The 22,818-nt window shown below is 35.5% G+C and overlaps 3 protein-coding genes across 4 annotated transcripts; 2 read left to right on the top strand and 1 right to left on the bottom strand.

The window, feature by feature from the left end:
• The first annotated feature begins 2,185 nt into the window (after positions 1–2,185).
• LOC133822648 (pentatricopeptide repeat-containing protein At3g06430, chloroplastic) lies at positions 2,186–4,677 on the top strand. The gene is made up of 2 exons (XM_062255052.1): positions 2,186–2,596; positions 2,930–4,677. Exons 1-2 carry the CDS (start codon positions 2,237–2,239, stop codon positions 4,073–4,075), a joined length of 1,506 nt encoding a protein of 501 aa, XP_062111036.1. The 5' UTR covers positions 2,186–2,236; the 3' UTR covers positions 4,076–4,677.
• Positions 4,678–6,958: 2,281 nt separating this feature from the next.
• LOC133822645 (pleiotropic drug resistance protein 3-like) lies at positions 6,959–14,337 on the top strand. Its single transcript, XM_062255048.1, has 23 exons — positions 6,959–7,488; positions 7,603–7,726; positions 7,885–7,970; positions 8,161–8,245; positions 8,342–8,501; positions 8,612–8,688; positions 8,772–8,825; positions 8,931–9,021; positions 9,096–9,397; positions 9,493–9,774; positions 9,859–10,172; positions 10,295–10,455; positions 10,535–10,638; positions 10,737–10,887; positions 10,992–11,126; positions 11,229–11,302; positions 11,398–11,730; positions 11,816–12,106; positions 12,452–12,535; positions 12,698–12,831; positions 13,039–13,438; positions 13,539–13,793; positions 14,005–14,337. The coding sequence occupies exons 1-23, from the start codon at positions 7,094–7,096 to the stop codon at positions 14,269–14,271; spliced, it is 4,359 nt and encodes a 1,452-aa protein (XP_062111032.1). The 5' UTR covers positions 6,959–7,093; the 3' UTR covers positions 14,272–14,337.
• Positions 14,338–14,543: 206 nt separating this feature from the next.
• LOC133822646 (pleiotropic drug resistance protein 3-like) lies at positions 14,544–21,952 on the bottom strand. Of its 2 annotated transcripts, none has more exons than XM_062255049.1 (24): positions 21,404–21,952; positions 21,155–21,281; positions 20,978–21,063; positions 20,800–20,884; positions 20,200–20,359; positions 19,977–20,053; positions 19,834–19,887; positions 19,636–19,726; positions 19,243–19,544; positions 18,871–19,152; positions 18,451–18,764; positions 18,206–18,366; positions 18,020–18,123; positions 17,785–17,938; positions 17,553–17,696; positions 17,392–17,465; positions 16,964–17,296; positions 16,476–16,766; positions 16,307–16,390; positions 15,994–16,127; positions 15,652–15,879; positions 15,373–15,544; positions 15,016–15,270; positions 14,544–14,911 (listed from the first exon to the last, which is right to left on the bottom strand). In XM_062255049.1, the coding sequence occupies exons 1-24, from the start codon at positions 21,715–21,717 to the stop codon at positions 14,645–14,647; spliced, it is 4,293 nt and encodes a 1,430-aa protein (XP_062111033.1). In that variant the 5' UTR covers positions 21,718–21,952; the 3' UTR covers positions 14,544–14,644. The 2 variants fall into 2 exon arrangements, with proteins under 2 accessions (XP_062111033.1, XP_062111035.1); XM_062255051.1 differs by having other exon boundaries at positions 17,392–17,468; positions 17,571–17,696.
• Between the last annotated feature and the right edge of the window lie 866 nt (positions 21,953–22,818).

The following is a 22,818-nucleotide window of genomic DNA, read 5'->3' as shown; positions in this document are numbered from 1 at the left end:
TGGAAGCCTTTATTTGCTCGTTATTGACGAGATTCTATATTATGGTTGTGACTAGGTTATTGCTAGGGGCTCGAAACCAGGATCATGCTTGAGGGTCGTTCTTATTATACTTTGAACTCGGACCTAAGGTAAGAAAACTGCAGCCAATACGTGATATATGTGATTAGGGCTTGGCCCGGTTGTGATTATAACTATGAATAGGGCTCGACCCATGGGAATGAATGTGATTTAGGTTCTGCTTGAATGCCCTGTGTCTGGATAATTTTTTAATGAATGCTTGCCTTGTTTGCATAGATAGGGCTCGACCCCATTAAGGAACATAGTTATTACTGTGTTTGTGTTTGATTGGTTAAGATACCATGATTTATATGTATGCATACTTGTATTGTCTAAGGTATGCTTATCTGTATCTATATCTTATTGTCTAGTTATCTGAATGTCTGACTAAAGCCTTGACTTATCAATCAAGGGTGACAATTGCGCGTTGTGCGCTCTGGTCGAGAGGCTTAAGCCCAATCGGGGACGTACTATTACGTTGGCCAACCTTATGGTTATTGGAAAACAAAGTGCTTGGCTAGCTCTATGGCTAGTTACTAAAAGCTAAGGGCAAAGGGCCCCAAGTGACTCTATGGTCACATAGCCAAGGCATAGGGCCCCGGGTTGACTCTATGGTTATCTATTCAAGGCAGCGGGCCCCAGAATGATCCAATGATCATTTTTTTTGTAATTGTATGCATGCATGAGTAGGTTCTTACTGATGGGCATGCTAGATATGAATTTGGAATTTGTATTTTCTATTCATGCACATATTTAAGTTTTCTTGCTGAGCCTTGGCTCACTGGTGCTATGTGGTGCAGGTAAGGAGAAAGGAAAGCTAGACCAGCCATGAGTTGGAGAGATTCGATGGTGGCATGTACATATGCGGCTGCTCATCCACCACAGCCGAGGATAGTTCAGAGGAACTTGGGTTGTAACCTTTATTTTGCCGCTTAGGCCGGCTGATTGTAACTGTTGATTTGTATATATCTTTTTAAACATCTGTTTGTAACTTTTTGGGATCCCATGTATGTATTAAAATTTTAAATGAAAAGTCAATGGTCCCTTGACCAAAAATTTTAACCCTAACCCTTGACATTAACCTTAGTTACACGTTTATAACAAAATGACTTGATTAGCAAGTCTAACACTATTTAAAGTACACAATGTGACAGTCCTAGATTAGGAGGACGTTACACTTATGATTGATCAGCATGGGCTGGAATCGGCAATAAGCATGTAGTATGTAGGCCGTAATGGCAGGGCCACCTAGGGGGTGTTGTACACACTTGCCCGACGCGGGCCGTAAGCTTGGTGCCCTGGTAACGCACCTTGCTCGGCATAGGTCGCATAGATTGTTTCTAACTGAAATGGAATTGTTTAAAACTTGTAAAGCATGCTAATTGTTAATCGTATATGAAATGAGATATGTTATACTTGTAAAGTTTTCTTATTGGGCCTTGGCTCATAGGTGCTGGTAAGGCAAAGGAAAAACAACTAGCCATGAGTTGGAGATCTTAGGAGCGTCGCGCACATGTTTGGCCTACTCGCCCACCACAGTTGGGGTATTTTGAGGGACTCGGTATAAAAGTCCAAATTTTGTCGCTTAGGTCGACTATATTGTGAACCGAGTTTGTAATTATGTTTTGAACTATGTTTTTGGGATCTTTGTAAACTCTTTTACAATCTTAATGATAGTTTAAACATTTTTATCCAAAGATTTCATTAAGTGGATCTTATTTTAAATTAATTACACTTTTGAATCTAACACAACTCGGTTAGCGGGTTAACCACTATTTTAAATACACAGTGTGTGACGACTCTAGTGTAGTAAAGTGTTATAACTAGGGTGTTACAACCATGGTGCTTGGAGAAGGAGAAAGGAGAGAGAAGAAGTAAAAATGAGAGGGGAATTTTGATTTCAATTACAGTCATTAGCATATTTTTGAATAACTAACAAATCAAGTATATTAAAAAATTAAGATGCCATTTGAAGTATAGTTTATCAAATTTCCCATTGCAAATTTATCTCTTCACATTTCCATTTTCCTAGTCAGAGTTTGTGATACTATGGATAAGTTGCGATGTCGTTTTCATTAAGGCTAGTGTGGGTATATTGTCGTTTTTATCTGTTCCTTCCTAACTTAATTCATTGTTATGTAGCTGAGCTTGAGTTCCCAAGTCGAGAGTGGAAAAAGCCATGGCTTCAAAATATCTATCGTTCTCTTCTTCCCTGCTCCCCTCTCCAGCCACTTCAACTCCCAACCAGTGGAAAAAGAACACCCTCAACAAACCCACCAACTTGGGATTGGTTCGTTCTGCATTTGCGGCACCTTCTAGAAGCACTTCTTCTTCTTCTGGTACTAAAAAGAGAATCTGGAAGAAGGGGGAGTACCCTGGATTCTCAGAGACATCTATTCCTGGGGCTAGAAGGAGTCCACCCATTAAGAATATTAAGAAGAAGTTGGACCGCCAGAACAAAGCCAAGGCCTGGGCCTGTACCGTCACTGAAACCTTGTCCGACCATATCAACAACAAGCAATGGTTCCAAGCTCTTCAGGTATTTTTTTCCCCTTTCTCCTTCAAAATGGATAACCCAATTCGTTATCTTATATGCTTATTATACTGAATGTAAAGTTTGTGCATAGTGCTTCAATTAATTCATTAGTTGATATGTTATCTGTATAGAAGGTCATGTTTGTGCTGTTGGGTTATCTTGTTTATCCTACAACTTGCTTCCACCAATTTTTAAGAGGGCAAGCTTTACAATTTCCGGCACTTTTTTTTTTCATAGAAATTAATTTAGAACTATAATGTTAGTGAATTGGGTTGTCTTATATTTTTTATCCTTACGAGTGATAATAAAAAAGTAGTTATTGGTACTTGGTTTTAGGTGTTTGACATGCTCAGAGAACAGCCTTTCTATCAACCTAAAGAAGGGACTTATATGAAACTTTTGGTTCTCCTTGGAAGATCTGGCCAACCCCATCACGCTCGTCAACTTTTCGATACTATGGTTGAAGAAGAGTGTGAACCCACTGCCGAACTCTATACAGCCTTACTTCAAGCTTATTGTCGAAACAATCTCATTGACGAGGCATTCTCTATTTTGAACAAGATGAAAACCCTTCCCAACTGCCAGCCTGATGTTTTTACTTACAGTACCTTGATAAAGGCCAGCATTGATTCTTCACAGTATGAATTAGTTGAGTCCTTGTACGAAGAAATGGATGAACGACATATTAGTCCAAACACAGTCACCCAGAACATAGTGTTGAGTGGATATGGTAGGGCTGGGAAATTTGAGCAGATGGAGAAAGTATTGTCAGGGATGCTGGAGAGCACTAGCTGTAAGCCTGATGTCTGGACAATGAACATCATCATCAGTGTGTTTGGAAACATGGGCCAGATTGAAATGATGGAAAGATGGTATGAGAAGTTCCGTAACTTCGGGATTGAGCCAGAAACACGCACTTTTAATATTTTGATTGGTGCTTACGGGAAGAAACGAATGTATGATAAAATGTCATCTGTAATGGAGTACATGCGGAAGCTTCAATTTCCTTGGACGACCTCAACTTACAACAATGTAATTGAGGCATTTGCTGATGTTGGAGATGCAAAACACATGGAATGCACATTTGACCAGATGCGTGCAGAAGGTATGAAACCGGACACAAAAACATTCTGCTGCCTTATTAATGGTTATGCTAATGCTGGCCTCTTCCATAAAGTAATCAGCAGTGTTAAGTTGGCTGGAAAGTTTGGGATACCTGAGAATACCTCATTTTATAATGCGGTGATATCTGCGTGTGCGAAGGCTGATGATTTGATAGAGATGGAAAGAGTATTTCAGCGGATGAAAGACAAGGAATGTGTACCAAATTCAACAACTTACTCTATAATGGTTGATGCGTATAGAAAGGAAGGTATGAACGACAAGATTTATTATTTGGAGCTGGAAAAACAGGAACTTGAGAATGAAGCTAATATTCCTGAGAGTGATAAGGGCATTGAGTCAAGTTCCTTGGATGAATGATTGAGAACCTTAGATGGATTTGTTCTGTCAATGAAGCATCGGTCTCTTTTGTTCAAATTATTGAATGTTTTTGGGGGTACAAAGCTTTTCCACCACAGGATGGATGAGGAAAGAAGTGCTGCCTCCTCAGTGAAACTACTGTAGAATCTTATAGAGACATCTGATACTCTAGGTGACATTATTTCAGTGACTGATGTACATACGAGATTTATATATGGAGTTGATCAGTGAACAATTGCACACTTGAGGCAATTTCTTAAGCTAGGGATAAATGGTACACTAGTCAGAGAGGTATGTGTAAGATGCTATATTCTACTTCCCATAAAGAAAGTTTTTTTTTTTTTCAACTTTGAATAGACAGCCAGTGGTAATATAGAAGCATCTCAGGGTTTTGTTATTCTTCTTTCTCTCCCTCTCTCTATGAGCTGTGTATTCTTGAGAATCTGAGATTATTTTGGCAAGAATCGGCTTTTATTCCTATCTATAGGTTATTCTCAACTTGGGTAATTTGTTTAGTTTATTGATTATTGTTGTTCTTGTTTTGTATCTAGACTCTGCTTTTTTCTAATCTTACCAAGGTTGTTGGTCTCGATGCTTAATTATTTAAGATTACAATACATTCCAACTTATATTTATCCGTGTACCCAAAAAAAAAAACTAGGATTCTAACTTTCATGGGCTCTGTTTTCGTCCTTGCTTGTTCTCTTTTAGTATAGTTTTATCATCAATCCTATACTCTTCTGTTTATTGCTTATTTTCCAAGTAAATGTAATGTAGTCCTTTGAACTAAGTTATTACAGGATTAATTTTCAATGGTTATAGATTGAGATTTACATAGTTTATTTGATTTGATTTTTCTTTTAATATAATAGGAGATAGATATTTTAAGTCAACAAATGATTCAAGTATTGAGACTATTGAATTTCCCTCTCTTTCTTCCTTCCTTTTCCCATATTCAACTGCATCTCATGATCTCTGTCTGTCTTAAACCTCTCTTTTGTAATTTCTGCGACTAGAAAGACCAATTAGGCTTCCTTACCAAGAAAAGAGAGCAATGATGGTATTTTACAATTATATTTGAAAAAAAATATTGTTATTAATTTTAGATGTACCATAGTATTATAATTCATTGAATATTTTTTTGGTAAGCGACTAGAATAATCTTAATTATTGAATAAAGATGTAAATTTTCATATTTAAATACTAACATAACTACTAAATAATAACCTATATATATTTCACTACTATAACTACAAAAACTTTTATAAATAATAAATTTTCATGGAAAAATACATTTTATATTATAAATATAACAATATATTATTTAATAAAATAAATTAATTAATTGTAAGAATTTCATATTAATTATGTTTATAAAAGAATAAAAAAATTATATATTTAAAAAAAAAAAAGATATAGGAAATAAAAAAATTAAATCAGGCATACTTATTATTTGTATTTGTACTTGTCTAAATTTAAGGGGTGATGCATTTATATATCTTTTATTTCTAGGTTTTAACTTGAAAAAGAAAAGAACTGAAAAAAATAATTTTAAGAGAAAAAATGAATGAAATTAAGAATTTAGAAATAGTTATGTAATAGAGTTTTTGAATTTTAACTATATATATGTTTTTTTTTACATCCAAATAAACAAAAACAACTATTAGATTAGTTCTAATTAAGATTTAATGGTTAGAAAATATTATTATATAGTGACAATGCACCATATATATATTATATATACATACATACCAATACATTTTTTATACTATCAAGGGTTGGTAGGAAGGTTTCTTCTCCAAAACACAAGAAAAAGGGAGGTGGGTTGGTAGTAGGTTGGGAATGCCAATAGCTGAACTCGTTGCCATCTTGTCTGTCTTGAGGCCTGATTACTTGGTTAATCCACTGTCATTTTTTATATCCATACTCCTTAGTGCCTTAGTGAAGGGTTTGAGCACTTGACCATCCTCTTCAAGGGTTATCTACTAAGATTGTTACTTGAAATTGATTTCAAACATTTGGATAAATCCATCACCACAAAGACAAGGACTTCATAATTCTATGTGGTTTGTGCTCTTTCTGTATGTTATATATGTACACATGACACCTCAATAGAATAATTAAGCCAACTAAGTCTAAATGAAAGTTTAGCTTAAGGCATATGCACCCACGTGACTTTGGAAGTTTGAAACCAAAATAAAAAAACTAATTTTTTATTTATTAAAATATGAGACATGGTGAAGAAATGGTAATAATAGTAAATGATGCCATATGATACTTAATTATATCTATGGAACTCAGTTTTTGCTATCTTGTTATAAACTTGTACTTGTACATGTTGACGTTGAAGCAGTCTTCAAACTCATCTGAAATGAATCACACCAGTCCAACATCCCTGTAATATTAGTAGACACTGGTCCACGCAACACAACACAAGAAACACACAAAGTCAACTCAAAATGGAATAATATATATTGTTGCATGATAAAGAGCTTAATTATGAAAAATAATAATATAAGAACTTGTTAGTTTTAAGCAGCTTGGAGTTTGAACCATGCCACAATGATAGAGAATTTCTTTTCTCACCATGTTTACGTTATGTTTCCAAGTTCCTCAATAGATTTCTCTCTCTCCCATATAGAGAAGATGATTATAATATATTGTTTCAAATGGGGTCATTTGCTTGCCGCGCCACCAATTAATCCATGACGCACTCGATTAGCTCAGCACAGATATCATATAAAAAATGTAAAACATCCCCAGTTGGCAGCTGACCTTATTAAGGCTTCACTTCTTGATATATATATATATATATATATTTATATAATATTTATGAATGTATATATATTTGATTTGAACTTAAGACTCTTTACATTAGGAGGAGGAGGTGTTGTGGTGCGATACTACTATCTGCAGGCTATGCCTATACCTCTTCTATTCTTCTTCATACTTGGTTTGGACGAATAGAGTTTTGATATTTAGTTTCCATTGCTAAAAGAAATAGAAAGAAAGAAAGCAATGGCTCAGTTGGCAGGAACAGATGAAATAGAATCTCTGCGTTTTGAGTTAGCGGAGATTGGAAGGAGTTTAAGATCCTCCTTCAGAAGCCATCTCAATGCTTCCAGCTTCCGGAGCAACTCAACTGTGAATGTCAATGAAGAGTATGATTTAGAATGGGCTGCCATACAGAGATTGCCCACTTCTGATAGGAACACTTCGGCATTGTTCGATGTCTGTGATGATAATGGTACAAATGAAAATGATCAAGATAGAGGAGGCGGCAAGGGGAAACGTGTCACTAATGTCACTAAGCTAGGAGCTCAAGAACGACATATTTTCATTGAGAAGCTTATCAAACACATTGAAAACGACAACCTTAGATTGTTGCAGAAGCTTAGAAGGAGGATTGACAGGTACAACTCACAAAGCAGCATGTTGCTAACTCACCAACTTGAATCTTCTGTTTGTTTTATGAATATGTTTAGTAAGGGGTTCTTGTCTGACTGATTTTGTTTTTAACTCTGCAGAGTTGGTGTGAAGTTGCCCACCATAGAGGTGAGATATAAGAATCTGTGTGTTGAAGCCGAGTGCAAAATAGTCCATGGAAAGCCTCTTCCAACCCTATGGAATACAGTAAAAAACACTATAATGGTAAGTACTATAATGTCTAAAACCTCACCAAGACGCGGAGAAGTTCAACTAATCCCTTGTTTATTGAATTGGAAGTTTTGGTTTTAAAACAATATCATGAATCACTTTCTCTGCCAAGTATTTTTCTTTAGCCATTTGACCCAATTTGTTCACAACAGGACATTACCAGATTGTCAACTTTAGGAACACAGGAAGCAAAAATCAGCATAATTAACGATGTTAGTGGGATTATTAAGCCTGGAAGGTAATGTCTTTCTTATACTCTTATTTATTTGTCTTGATAATGCACATGTTCCTGTGGTAACCTTACAAGCTATATTTATTTACTAATAGACCTCATACCATATAAGGGAAATAAGAGAACACATGAAAAAATCAGAAAGAAAAGTAATATTAATGTAAGACCTGAGTAACTTGGACTTGGTTTAATGCAGGATGACTTTGTTGCTTGGACCTCCAGGATGTGGCAAAACCACGCTGTTGATGGCCCTTTCAAGAAAGCTAACTCAGTCTCTCAAGGTACGTAAACATTTTTAGCTTCTTGAATAACATTGTCAAAAGTACTATGTCAATTTATCAGTTGATTTTTCTAAGTATTCAATGGCTTAAAAATAGGTTTCGGGGGACATATCTTACAATGGTTATAAACTAGAGGAATTCATTCCTCAGAAGACCTCAGTTTATGTCAGCCAAAATGACCTGCATATTCCAGAGATGACTGTAAGGGAAACACTTGATTTCTCAGCGCATTGTCAGGGTGTGGGAAGCCGAGCTGGTAAGAATCTTTCTTAATTTCAGGTTTGATGTAAAAGATTATTTATTGTTGTGTTAATTTCTGAATAACTGACATCCTATGGCATGTACTAATGTTTTGTGTGCATAAAGAAATAATGATGGAAGTCAGCAGGAGGGAGAAGGAAGAAGGGATTGTCCCAGATCCTGATGTAGATGCTTACATGAAGGTACTTGATATTTGTCATAAAAAATTATTTATTTGTGTATGACTTTTCACTGCTTCTCTAATTAAACATTGTTCATATAACAGGCAGTATCAGTGGAAGGAGTGAAAAGAAACCTTCAAACGGATTACATTCTAAAGGTGATATAGCTACTAATCTTTTAAGAACATGATTTTTGAAGTGTGCCTTCTTTGTTAATATGTGTGGAAGTAAAAAATTTCTATTTTGTTTGATATTGTCTGAAGATCCTTGGTCTTGACATATGTTCTGACACAATGGTGGGAGATCCCATAAGAAGAGGAATATCTGGTGGTCAAAAGAAAAGACTAACAACCGGTAAGCTAGATTACATGTACTATGCATTTCTGTTTTAAGAGAATGAATCATAATTTTTGTTTCCAATGATTAAGGGGAGATGATTGTGGGACCTTCAAAAGCTCTATTCATGGATGAGATATCTAATGGTTTAGACAGTTCCACCACTTTCCAGATTATTTCGTGTATTCAGCATTTTGTGCATCTCACAGAAGCCACTGCACTGATCTCTCTTCTTCAGCCTGCTCCAGAGACATTTGATCTCTTTGATGATGTTGTGTTAATGACAGAAGGCAAAATTGTGTATCATGGTCCTCGTACTAACATCCTTAAATTCTTTGAGGACTGCGGATTTAAGTGCCCACAAAGGAAAGGTGCTGCAGATTTCCTGCAGGAGGTAGGACTATGTTTCATGATCTAATATTTAACTATGTAAAGTTTTTCGTATCTTACTATTTTTCACTTCAATGTTAATTATCTCTTATGCTTCAGGTAATCTCTAGAAAAGACCAAGCACAGTATTGGAACAGAACAGAACAGCCTTATGGATATATTTCTGTTGATGAGTTCATTAAGAAATTCAAGGATTGCTATGTTGGAAAGAAGCTAAATGAGGAGCTTTCAAAGCCATATAATAAGTCTGAAGGCCATAAGGATGCTCTATCCTTTCAAAAATACTCATTATCCAAATGGCAACTGTTAAAAGCTTGTGCAAGGAGAGAGTTTCTTCTAATGAAAAGGAATTCCTTTATCTATGTTTTCAAATCAGTACAGGTTAAAACTTGTTTTGGTTGGTATGATTGAACTCTTAGTCAATATGCTTTTGCTTAAACACATTTTTTTTCATTCTCAATGCAGCTAGTCATAATTGCCACAATAGCAATGACAGTTTTTCTTCGAACTCGAATGGCAGTGGATGTCATCCATGCTAATTATTACATGGGTTCTTTGTTCTATGGGCTTCTCATTCTTCTTGTGGATGGATTTCCAGAACTGTCCTTGACTGTCTCAAGAATTGTAGCTCTCAATAAACAGATAGAACTGTGTTTTTACCCTGCTTGGGCTTTTGCAATCCCAACTGCCATCCTTAAAGTCCCACTTTCACTTTTGGAAGCTTCTGTTTGGACTGCTCTCACATACTACGTAATTGGTTACAGTCCTGAATTTGGAAGGTGAGTCACAGCTAGAACCTTTAACTTTCCCAAGTCAAAACTTTGAGCAACAAATCATTACATGAGAAATGATGAGTTTATATAATTCATGATGTTTTTTCCTCTTCTCTCTGTTCCAACAGGTTCTTCTGCCAGTTTCTTCTACTATTCTTTATGCATTTAACTTCAATATCTATGTTTCGATTTATTGCTTCAATCTTCCGAACTGCGGTTGCATCAACAATAGCCGGTAGTTTTACCATATTATTTGTTTTATTATTTGGTGGCTTCATCATCCCAAATTGTAAGATCTCTTGCACCTATCATATTCAGTTTATCATATTTTCTGTTACCATATCTTTTAAAGACTGCTTTGGTTGCAGCCTCTATGCCTGGCTGGTTGAAATGGGGATTTTGGATTTCTCCTTTGACATATGGAGAAATTGCCATTAGTGTGAATGAATTCCTCGCCCCTCGATGGGAAAAGGTAACAAATATATTACTTGTGTTACACGTAAAGACTATAAGAATGCTAGAAGGCTTACATATAATGATACTTTGCTATTAAATTTTAATTGAGGAAAGGTGTCTGGAAATACAACTTTGGGCCACCAAACACTAGAAAGCCGGGGGTTGAACTTCGAGAGTTATTTTTATTGGATTTCAATTGGTGCCTTAATTGGTTTGACAGTACTATTCAATGTTGGTTTTACATTGGCTTTGACGTTCATGAAGCGTAAGTTCATCATCCTTTTGTTATGTAGTCACTTTTGAGCAATAACATATAAATATATAGTCACCATACTTGATTACCAACCAAACACTTTGATATATTTTCAGCACTAGGTAGAACTCGTGCTCTCATTTCTTATGAAAAGTACTTTCAACTTCAAGGAAAGAAAGAGAGCAATGGTACAGACACAAAGAGTGAATCCTCTAGTGCTTCTACAGCTATGGTAGAACTCAAGAAGAAAGGTGAGTGTGTTTTTGTCTTTTGTTAATATTATTCAAGACTTGAACCATTTCTTATGGACTTACCATTTTGGACTTCATAATCTCTTTTTTCTTTCTTTCCAGGAAGGATGGTTTTACCTTTTGAGCCCTTGACATTAACATTTAAGGAAGTGCATTATTATGTGGACACTCCACTGGTAAATCATACGGGCTAGTTTTAGACTTCTAATATATTATTTCTCGATATGAACATCAATTGATATGGTTTATTTTTTAATGACTGTGGTTGCAGGAAATGAGACAGCGGGGCTATGAAGGCAAAAAACTGCAGCTCCTTTGTGATGTTTCAGGTTCATTTAGACCAGGTTTTCTAACAGCACTGATGGGTGTCAGTGGAGCAGGGAAAACAACTCTTATGGATGTTCTTTGTGGAAGGAAAACAGGTGGCACAATTGAAGGCGAATTAAGGATTGGTGGGTATCCTAAAGTTCATGACACATTTGCTAGGATATCAGGTTACTGTGAGCAAAACGACATACATTCTCCAAACATTACTGTGGAAGAATCAGTGGCTTATTCTGCTTGGTTACGGCTTCCGCCTCAGATTGATTCAAACACTAAAGCTGTATGAAACACATTAAAATGATACTATAGTTATTTCAGTGTTTTAGACTTGGACACAGATTGATTCTGCAATTTGTTTTTTCCAGGAATTTGTGAAAGAAGTGTTTGAGACTATAGAACTTGATGTGATTAAAGATAGTTTGGTGGGCATGCCGGGTGTTAGTGGCTTATCAACTGAGCAAAGAAAACGACTAACTATAGCGGTGGAACTTGTTGCCAATCCTTCTATCATATTTATGGACGAACCAACTTCAGGACTTGATGCCAGGGCAGCTGCTATTGTTATGAGAGCAGTAAAAAATATAGTCGAAACTGGAAGAACGGTTGTTTGTACCATCCACCAGCCAAGTATTGATATCTTTGAGGCATTTGATGAGGTAAAAGTAATTTTCAATAGAGATGAAATCATTAGTTGGAACTTGTTTTACACCACCTTCTTATTAAAAACAACTGGGTCACACAGTTTTATTGTTTGTCACCAATCACAGATTTCTCTTTTTTCACCTTCTAGTCTTAAATTATATAATTTATACTGATTAAGCCTGACAAAGTTGATGCTGTAAATTGATTAGGATGCACAATATTATACTTAAATGGCTCTACAGTAAAGGCTGCCAAATTATTTTTTCGCGAAGTTTTAACAAATTTATTAGTATTCATATTTCCTTGTTAGCTGAGCATAAACAAAATGACAATTGATCCATGTCTTATCATCACTGCAGTTAGTTCTCATGAAAACTGGAGGACGCATAATATATTCTGGTCCACTAGGACAGCATTCAAGGAGGGTTATTGAGTACTTTGAGGTTTGTTTGGTCTTGACACTTTACATGCTAGTTTTTTTCTTTTTTACTTCAACATGTTTCTAGAGTATTCCCGGGGTCCCTTCAAAGGAGGGTAGTGCTTATATTTTATACCTGGAAAAGAAACAATTGTTGAGTGTTGATTCAGTCTCTACATGTTTCTAGAGTATTCCCGGGGTCCCTTCAATTAAAGACAACTATAATCCGGCAACATGGATGTTAGAAGTTACGTCAAAATCTGCTGAAGCTGAAATTGGTGTAGATTTTGCACAAATATATCAAGGCTCCATCTTGCATGAGTAAGTACATATATTAGGATGTCATCTATAATCCAGATATAACACTATGAACATATGATACTTCTCATTATCCTTTTTATTCTGCCTTTTCTTTTTACTGATATTCAATAAAAGCAACATTATTATGCCATGAATATGACTATATTGAGGTTTTTATTATTTGTTTTTCATTGGCTTGCACATGATTCATTGCTCTTCTGAGTGCAGACAGAACAAAGAATTGGTCAAACAATTGAGCTCACCAGCTCCTGGCTCAAAAGACTTGCATTTTCCTACTCGTTTTCCACAAAATGGTTGGGAGCAGTTCAAAGCATGCTTGTGGAAGCAAAATCTGTCCTATTGGAGAAGTCCTTCATACAACTTAATGCGAATTGTTTTCATGTTTTTCTCATCTATTATGTTTGGGATATTGTTCTGGAAGCAAGGAAAGACAATAAATAACCAGCAAGACCTCTTCAATGTTGTTGGTAGCATGTTCTGTGCAATAACATTCTTTGGCATAAACAATTGCTCAATGGTTCTACCTGTTGTCTCAATAGAGCGGAATGTTCTTTATCGGGAAAAATTTGCAGGAATGCATTCCCCATGGGCCTATTCCTTTGCACAGGTTCTAGAATTTTTTTTAATATCAGATGTTCTCTAACACTTTGGTTTAACTTGGTTGACTTTTACAGCTGACTTTGAGTAACCTTGGTTGATTTTTGTAGGTGGTTATTGAGGTTCCCTATCTGTTTACTCAAGCAGTTATATATGTAGCAATCACATACCCAATGATTGGTTATTCCTGCTCTTTTTATAAGATATTTTGGTCATTCTATAGCATCTTCTGCTCGCTGCTATCTTTCAATTACCTTGGAATGTTAGTGGTATCATTAACACCAAATGTTCAGCTGGCTGCCATTGTGGCTTCATCTTCCTACACAATGTTGAACTTTTTCACTGGTTTTATTGTGCCAAAACCAGTACGTTTACTCCCCATGTTTCTATATTGTACTACTTATATAAATGATTTTTGCTGTAACTAGTAAGAAATAGAAAGGTATCTAGGTACTCTGGAACTCCATGCATAATAACATGCTTTAAAATGGAGATAAACATTTTGTATAGATGTGTTATATTCCAAGTTGAGTTTGGAAGAACTAACTCAGGAAATGAGTTGTTTCCTTTTTGCAGCATATTCCCAAGTGGTGGCTGTGGCTGTATTACTTATGCCCTTCATCATGGGCACTAAATGGCATGCTTACTTCACAGTATGGAGATTTAGAGAAAGAAATCTCAGCATTTGGAGAGAGTACAACAGTATCTGCCTTCTTAGAAGATTACTTTGGGTACCAACACAGCCTTTTAGGGGTTGTTGCTGTTGTACTTATTTTGTTCCCCTTAATATTTGCTTCTCTTTTTGCTTACTTTATTGGAAAGTTGAACTTTCAAAGAAGATAAAGTTGCTAAAAGGCATTCATATTATACTGTTTTGTAAATTAAAGCCAATATTGCTTGCTTATCTATTCAACTACCATAGTTATTATTGTCAAATACTTTGATGCCATCATCAGCATATTTCTTCATGTTCAAATCCCAACTTGAGACGTGTGATTTCAGGGATTTTGTTTGGATTTTCTTGACTCTCCTCGAGTAATCACAATAATTAGGGATTTTATTTAATTGGAGATAATAAGCACTGTATTGAAACTAAAATGTACAATTCCAACATCTGAGACAAGCAAGAGCCCTTTTTATTTTTTATTTCTATATTGCAAAATATGTTTGCATCTTTTTATAACAGTTGAGGAGCAAAAAACTTGTAGCTTTTCAATCACCTCCTCTGAAAATTTAGTCTCCCTATGAAGTAAGTGAAAAGTGATGCAAAAACAAGTGGGAAAGCAATGAGCACAATAGCCACAAGGGCTAAACGATCATGTTGAAAACCATAAAAATCTTCTAGAAAAGAACCAACTGTTTTCAGCTCCCCAAATATTGTTATTTCTTTGTTCATATCTCCATACTGTGAAGTCAGAAGGCCATTAAGGGACCAAGATGTGGGGCAAATCCAGTAGCACCACACCCACCACTTTGGAATTTTCTGCATAGATGATGGATCATGAAGCGAAGTCAGCCAACTATATCTAAGATTTAATCCAAATGATTTCTACTCCAAATCAAAGTCATAAGAAAAGAGCTACTTACAGGTCCTGGCATGAGGAAGCCTGAGAAAAGATTCAACACTGTATAGATGGCGCTCGAGAGTACAGAAGCTACTTCAAGATTAGGACTAATGGAAACTATTAGCATTCCAAGATACACGAAGTATAAAAATGTACAGAAGGATGCGTAGAAGTACCAAAAAACCTTGTCAACCGTCCATTGGTACCCTATTGTTGGATATGTAATGAGCACATACAAAATTGCTTGTACCAGTATGTAAGGAATTTCAATAGTCACCTACAACATTCAAGAGAGTTGCTTCAGTTATTGTTAGTAAGAAACTTATTCTTCTTACTATCTATAATCTACAACTCATTGTTTGAGGTGGTGAGTGTGGACCTGTGCAAGGGAATATGCCTTTGAGGAATACATTCCAGCAAATCTTTCGCGGTACAAAACATTGCGCTCAGTTGCCACATATGGCAGGACTGTTGAGCAGTTGTTTACGCCTAAGAAGATAACAGCCATATATATTGATCCAAGTATGTTAAACAAATCCTGCTCATTGTTACTTGAAAAAAGAAGGAAAGGAGTTAGAAGTTTTCATAGGCTTCTTGTCAGTCACAAAATTTCTTTACATGCTAATTAGTATTTTCAAGAGATAAAATGGGAACTTACATCTCTTTCCCTTTTTGCCAAAAGATTATTGCAAACAACACAGATGCAATAATCATAAACATGAAACGTGCCAAGTTGTATTGAGGACTTCTCCAATAGGACAAGTGTTGTTTCCAAAGGCAAGCCTTGTACTGCACCCAGCCGTTTTGTGGGAAATGAGTGGGGAAGTGTAGGTCGGTGGAATCCGGCTTTGGTTCACTCAACTGTTTTACCTTGTCTACAGTTTCTCTGCAAATTCAACAAGAATTTGAAAACTCTGATCATTTGTGCCTTAGAGAGAATGATGATTATGTGTATTTAAATAGATATCTATATAGGCAATGTTCTTAGTCTGCAGCCCACCTATATAAAGATGACTCCTTGTAAATGGTGGCAAAATCTATGCCAAGTTCTGCTTCAACTGAAGTAGAAGAAACTTCTAGCATCCATGTAGCTGGATTATAATTATCCTTAATCTTTGGCACACCAGGAATACTCTATTCATGGTAAACAGTATTGGAATCAGTAATTACTACAACTTTAAACATTATTATGTTAATGGGGGGAATCAAAGCAAAAGAATGATAAAAATTAAAAAAAGTTGAGTTTCTACAATTGGCTTGATGTTCTTTTTGTATCATTATAAGTATAGTTTTGGTACCATAAGCAAATCTACCTCAAAATATTCAATAAGTTTGCTTGAATGTGGACCTAGCATTCCAGAATAGATGATTTGCCCTCCCCTTTTCATAAGAATCAACTGCATAAAATTAACAATTCTTACTTGGTCATTGACACATTAAGCCAAAAATTGTGATTTGAGTAGAAGATGCTACTTAACCTACCTCATCAAAAGCCTCAAATATGTCAATACTCGGTTGGTGGATAGTGCAAACAGTAGTCCTCCCAGTGGCCACTACATTAGTTACAGCTCTCATCACAATTGCAGCTGCTCTAGCATCTAATCCTGAGGTAGGCTCATCCATAAATATTATTGATGGATTGGAAACAAGCTCAACCGCGATTGTTAGCCTTTTCCTTTGTTCAGTTGATAGGCCACTTTGTCCAGGAATGCCAACTATACAATCTCTTATATCATTCAGCTCAATTGTTTCAATAACCTCTTCCACAAATCTCTGCATGATTGAAAAATAGAACCTGTTATTATTAAGTACACAAGTATATATAGGTTTAGAAATCATTACTAACTGTCCCCATTCTCTATTTGATCTATTCTTTATGATAAATGCTTCACTTAAAGAAATCACTGAATTTAGTCGGCCTATAAAAGTTATGCAAAAGATTGTTCAATGCATGGGAGAATGTCACGCACATATCTTTTTTGTGCATCAGTATCAGGTGGCAACCGCAACCAAGCTGAGTACATCACTGATTCTTCTACTGTGACATTTGGAGAATGTATATCAGTCTGCTCACAGTAGCCTGATATTCTTGCAAATGTCTTCTGGACCTTGGGGTAACCCGATATTCGGATATCCCCTTCAATCGTACCACCAGTTTTCCTTCCTGAAAGAACATCCATGAGAGTGGTTTTCCCAGCTCCACTGACTCCCATCAAAGCTGTAAGCACCCCTGGCCTGAATGCACCTGTTATGTCACGAAGTAGCTCAAGTCTTTTCTGATTGAAACCATGCTCCATCATTTCCTATTCACAAGGAACATACATGTTAATCATACAAACGCTATGACTATTACATGTTATTAAATCAAAGATTTGTTTGCCTACAAATGATGAATTACCGTAGGGGTTTCAACATAATAATGCACATCCTCAAATGAGATTGTCAGTCGCTCGAATGGTAGGACCAGCTTATCTGTATAATCACCATTGAGTACTCTTGAATCAATTACTAATTCAATGTCCTTATACTGATACAAGAATTTAACTACCTTTTTCTCACCATTCTTTCTTGTTTCTGATACGGTTTGTGAAAGCTCAACTGGGGTTGATTTATTGTCTAGTTTTGCACTAGCATGGTAACCATTTCTTGCTTGTAGTTGAGACATCTTTTTCTTTGAAATAATGGCTCTGGACAGCTTGGGAGCTGAATTTACAAAAGGTCAACAGTTAAATAGAGTTATGTGTCATTTTAGCATATACAGCTTGTTTAAGATCAGTTGAAATTAACTCACGTTTCAGATAAGTTAATGCCAAGACAAATCCAAGATCAAAAAGTATTGTGAAACAAAACAATGCTGCTACTGATATCCAGAAGAAATAGGCCTCAAAGTCTAGGCCATGACTGATTAGAACATCCTTTCCAATGCTAATGTCTCCTATATTGACCTGCAAAAAAAAAAAAAAAAAAGAAGATGAAGAGCTATAAACATATGTAATGTTTTGAAAATTAAAAAGGGTTTAGATTACCTTTTGCCAGCGTGGAGCCAAGAATTCATTTAGCGTTAAGCCTATTTCTCCATATGTCATTGGAGAAAGCCAGAACCCCCACCTTAAGAAATAAGGTAAATCAGCTGCAACAAACAAATACCTTTGTTGGTACTCATGTTATTATTCGTATAAAATCAAAGTAACTGAAACTAGGAACTGACTTACGTCTTGGAAGAATAAAACCTCCTAACATGAACATTAGTATCAGAACCAAAAATCCACAAGTTGTTGCAGCAACAGTCGTTCGGAAAATACAGGCAATGAAACGGCACAATGATGTTGATGTCATATGCAGAGCAAATAGCACAAGGAATTGACAAAAGAACCTGGCATATTTTGGAGAATATGAATACCACAGCACATATATTATAAACCTTCACATTTTGCTTGCTCTCTTTTACAATCCTTACCTTTCTATTTCAGGACTATACCCAATGACATAGTAAGTTAATGCTGTCCACAGCAGAGAATCAATCAATGAAAATGGAATTTTTAATACAGAGGCTGGAATAGAATAAGCCCATGCTGGATATAGATAGAATGCTTTTTGCTTGTCAACTATTGGAAGCCTAGTTATAGTCAAGGCAAGCTCTGCAACTCCATTAGTCATGAGCCTCACAAGTGCATAATATAATGACCCCATTAGATAGTTTGCGCTTTTCAAATCAACATTCATCTCAGTACGTATGAATACCGTCATTGTCATGAATGCTGTGATGATAAGCTGTGAGCGAAAAAAAGAACAAGAAGAAGTGAATATTGTGTAATTCAATCATAGTGACACAAAAGCTAGCTACCCTTTTCAGTTCATAGATGAAAAAACTTATAACCTGAGCTGTTTTGAAAATATAGACAAAGGAGTTTCGTTTCATGAGAAGCAGCTCTCTGGCCGTACAAGCTTTCAATAGCTCCCACTTTCTCACAGAGTAAGTTCTAAATGATAAGGCATTTTTGTGGCTTTGAGATTTTTCATATGGTTTTGATAGCTCATCATATAGACTCTTTCCAGTATGACTCCTTTTAAACATTTGAGAAAATTGATCCACTGAAACATAGTTGTAAGGACGGTCAGTGTGGTACCAATATTGAACTTGATCCTTTTTGGAGATTACCTGAAAACAGTAAAAAATGGAGTATTGTTAGACATAAAAGAATATTAATAATACAAAGCCACATGAGAATATAAAAGCATGTTTAGGAACCTCTTGAAGGAAATCTGCTGCACCCTTTCTTGTTGGGCACTTGAAACCGCAGTTTTCAACGAACTGAAGTACACTAGTACGAGGACCATGATAAACTATCTTTCCCTCAGCCATTAATATAACATCATCAAATAGTTCAAAGGTTTCTGGTGCTGGTTGAAGAAGTGAAACCAATATAGTAGCATCTGTTATGTGCACAAAATGCTGTAAACAGGATACTATCTGAAAGGTTGTGGAACTGTCCAACCCGGTTGATATTTCATCCATAAATAAAGTTTTTGTTGGACCAACAATCATCTCCCCTACCACATGAAAAAACTAACCAAATGTTAGTATTTAGTATCATTTCTTTTCTGCCTAGATAGCCAGTGTTAAACATCCAAGGTTCACCACCTGTTGTTAGTCTTTTTTTCTGACCACCCGAAATGCCTCTCTTCAATGCATCACCAACCATTACATCACTGCAGGTATCCAGTCCAAGGATCTAAGAGAAAGGAAAAAAAAAAATATTGCAGTGTACATGTCAGGGTGGATGGAAACTGAAAAACCTTCCTTTAACTACTTCATTACCTAAACTACAAAAGAACCCACCTTTAGAAAATAGTCTGTTTGGAGATTTCTTCTTTGCCCTTCAACTGAAATTGCCTGCAAAATAAGCATATAGTTATTTTGTATATTACTGCACAAGAATTTTGGAAAATAGTTGACAAGGAATATTAAGTTCATATTATTACTTTCATGTATGTGTCAACATCTGGATCAGGGACTATTCCTAGTTCTTTCTCTCTTCTGTTGACTTCCATAAGTGTATCTGCACATCCAAATAGATATTAAAGTTTCACCTATATTGCTAAATTCCATGTTCATTTTTTAAGGGAAAAAGTATCAAATAAGAAAAATGGCATCGATAACAAGCTCACCAAGATAACTTGAGAATAATGGGAAAAAGAAAATTACCGGTTCTGCTCCCAGCACCTTGGCAGCGTGCTGAGAAGTCAATTGTCTCTCTTACAGTCATTTCAGGAATGTGTAGGTCATATTGGCTGATGTAAATTGAAGTTTTTTGAGGAACAAACTCATCTAGTTTGTAGCCATTATAAGAAGTCTCTCCTGTCACCTGGAGTCAAAGCTTTAGGACTTTTACTATGTTGACTATTATTAGGATTTGTTCATTGAGTATGAGACATATTATAAATTAGTATTTTGGTACTCATTGTTGTGTTTAAGCTTGCTATAATTGTGTTTTACATTTATGTATTTGGTAAATTAAAGTATCAAAAGTAGTGTTAAGTGTAGAGTAAGTTATGTGGTGTATTGTAATTACTAACTTGTTATATTATATTTTCATTTAAATAAAATTTTCTGTTATATAATTTTTCTAATTCTCATGATGGAGCATGATCAACGGTCTTCCCCTTTTTTAATATTCTAATTTTGGATGATTGACTTTGCAATTAGTAAGTTTTTTCAAAGTTAGTTATGTTATTTATGCTAACTCAAGTGGTTGATTGCGTGAGTGTGTTATCCAAGCTCCCCTAATAAAAAATTAACACTAACCCTGAGAGATTGATCTAGCTTTCCTGCAAGAGCAAGTAGGAAGGTGGTTTTACCACATCCTGGTGGACCAAGAAGTAGAGTAAGCCTGCAGCGACCATATAACACCATTTATCATGAGACTCACACCTCAGATTAGGAATTTCTTAATCGTGTCTGGTATAATCAGCAGCTTATGTACCTTGAGGGTTTGATGATACCACTCACATCTTTTACAATACTCATCTTGGATTCTTCTGAGTTGCATAGTAATGCATTTCTAACCACCTGTTTAATATGGTCATGACTCATGAGAATCCTATCACATAGGATCAAAGAAAGCGAAGGAAAAATAAAAAGGTAAAAAAATCATACTTACTGATAATACACTGCTCACAAGAGAGTTCCATAAGGTTGGTAAAGGCTTTCCTGGAACCACCTCACACTCTGCCTCCACACACAGATTCTTGTACCTCACCTCCACACTTGGCAATTTCACATTCACTCTAAACAAGATGAAGACTATAAACTATCATCATATGGCTACTTAATATATCAGAAGTAACTAAACTATGTAAAGTTGTTCAAGCACTTAATCTGATTGCATACCAGTAGGAATACTAAGTACCTGTCTATTCTCTCTCTGAGTTTCTGTAATAATCGGAGGTTGTCATGTTCTATGTGTTTTATGAGCTTCTCAATGAAAAGATGGCGCTCGGCTGCTCCAAGCTTTGTAACATCAACCATTCTCATACCTTCAGCCTCTTTCCCCTCATGATCAATATCAATCAGTGAGGTTCTAAGCCTTTTAAGAGTTGGAAGTCTTTCAATGACAGCCCACTTCAACTGAGCTTCCTCATCTTCCTCCTCTTTAATCGAATCAGTTGAAGCAAAGCCTCCAAATGGTGACTTCTTGTGTCTCTCAATTGGGCTTAGCTCCATGTCAAACCACTCAAGTCAACTTGTGTGTGCTTGTGTTTGTGTTTGTGTGTGCCTTAACTAAGTTTCTGCAAGAGACTTAAGTAGAGACTCCTTATCCCTCACCTCAACTCATATGAATGTGAACTAACTGTACTGTATTCAATCAATATACTATTAAACAAAACAAAATACTAACTTTAAGAAAGATAAATCTCAATTTATTTTCTTGCCTGCTACTCTCTTTTGTAGTTGACTGAAGAAAAGAAATCTTTCTTTCTTTCCTTTTTCTTTAATAAGAAACAAGGCTCGTCCTTTTAGTTGTGAGCAATATCTCTTTTAATATACACACAAATGAGAAAAAATTAAAGTGAATAACACTTGTGCTATTGTTTTACTTGTCCTGCAAGAGTAGAAATGACCCCACCCCACCATATATTGCTTTATTTTCAATCATAGAGTAATTTGGACTTGATCTTTACTTGCTCTTACTAGAGCACTTCCTTTGATTGGTAGACATTGACTTATAGCTATTATTTATATTGTTTAGAAGAAATGTGAATTTATCCCTAGTAGTAAAGAGTCTGAGGTCCCCTCAAAAGAAATAAAAATAAAATAAAATAGAGTCTGAGGCTAATCAGCTAATTGTTTTTATAAATATATATATAAGTTAAAAAAAAGTAAATGGCCGCTAAAATACTAATGCATTTAAAATGTTGATTTTTTATTCCTAATTTTTTTTTCAATAAAATTAAATATAAAATTGTAACATTTTGAAAATATTAGATATATTCATCGTCTAAAAAAATTGAGTATAAAAGTAAAATATTTTAAAAACATTTGGTATATTTTATGAAAAAATTAAATATAAAAGTATAACAATTTCAAAACATTAAATATATTAGGTGTCATTTAATCTTATAGTTGTTCACTTTGGTGTGTAGTGTATATGCTTGTACAACTTAATAAAGTAGAAATTTCCATATCAAAAGTTGTATCTAAAATGTTGGGATACTTGGCCCTACTTGTTGTGTTGTGTTTCTATTACAATCACAGCATTCACATTTTTTCTTGTAATCAAAATTTCTCCTCAATTTCTTTTTACTTTTTAGGTATGCTTGTGTA

This window comes from Humulus lupulus, chromosome 3 (genome assembly GCF_963169125.1).
Source record: "Humulus lupulus chromosome 3, drHumLupu1.1, whole genome shotgun sequence".
Classification (NCBI taxonomy): Eukaryota; Viridiplantae; Streptophyta; class Magnoliopsida; order Rosales; family Cannabaceae; genus Humulus; species Humulus lupulus.
This window is presented reverse-complemented; position numbering and strand designations above follow the sequence as displayed.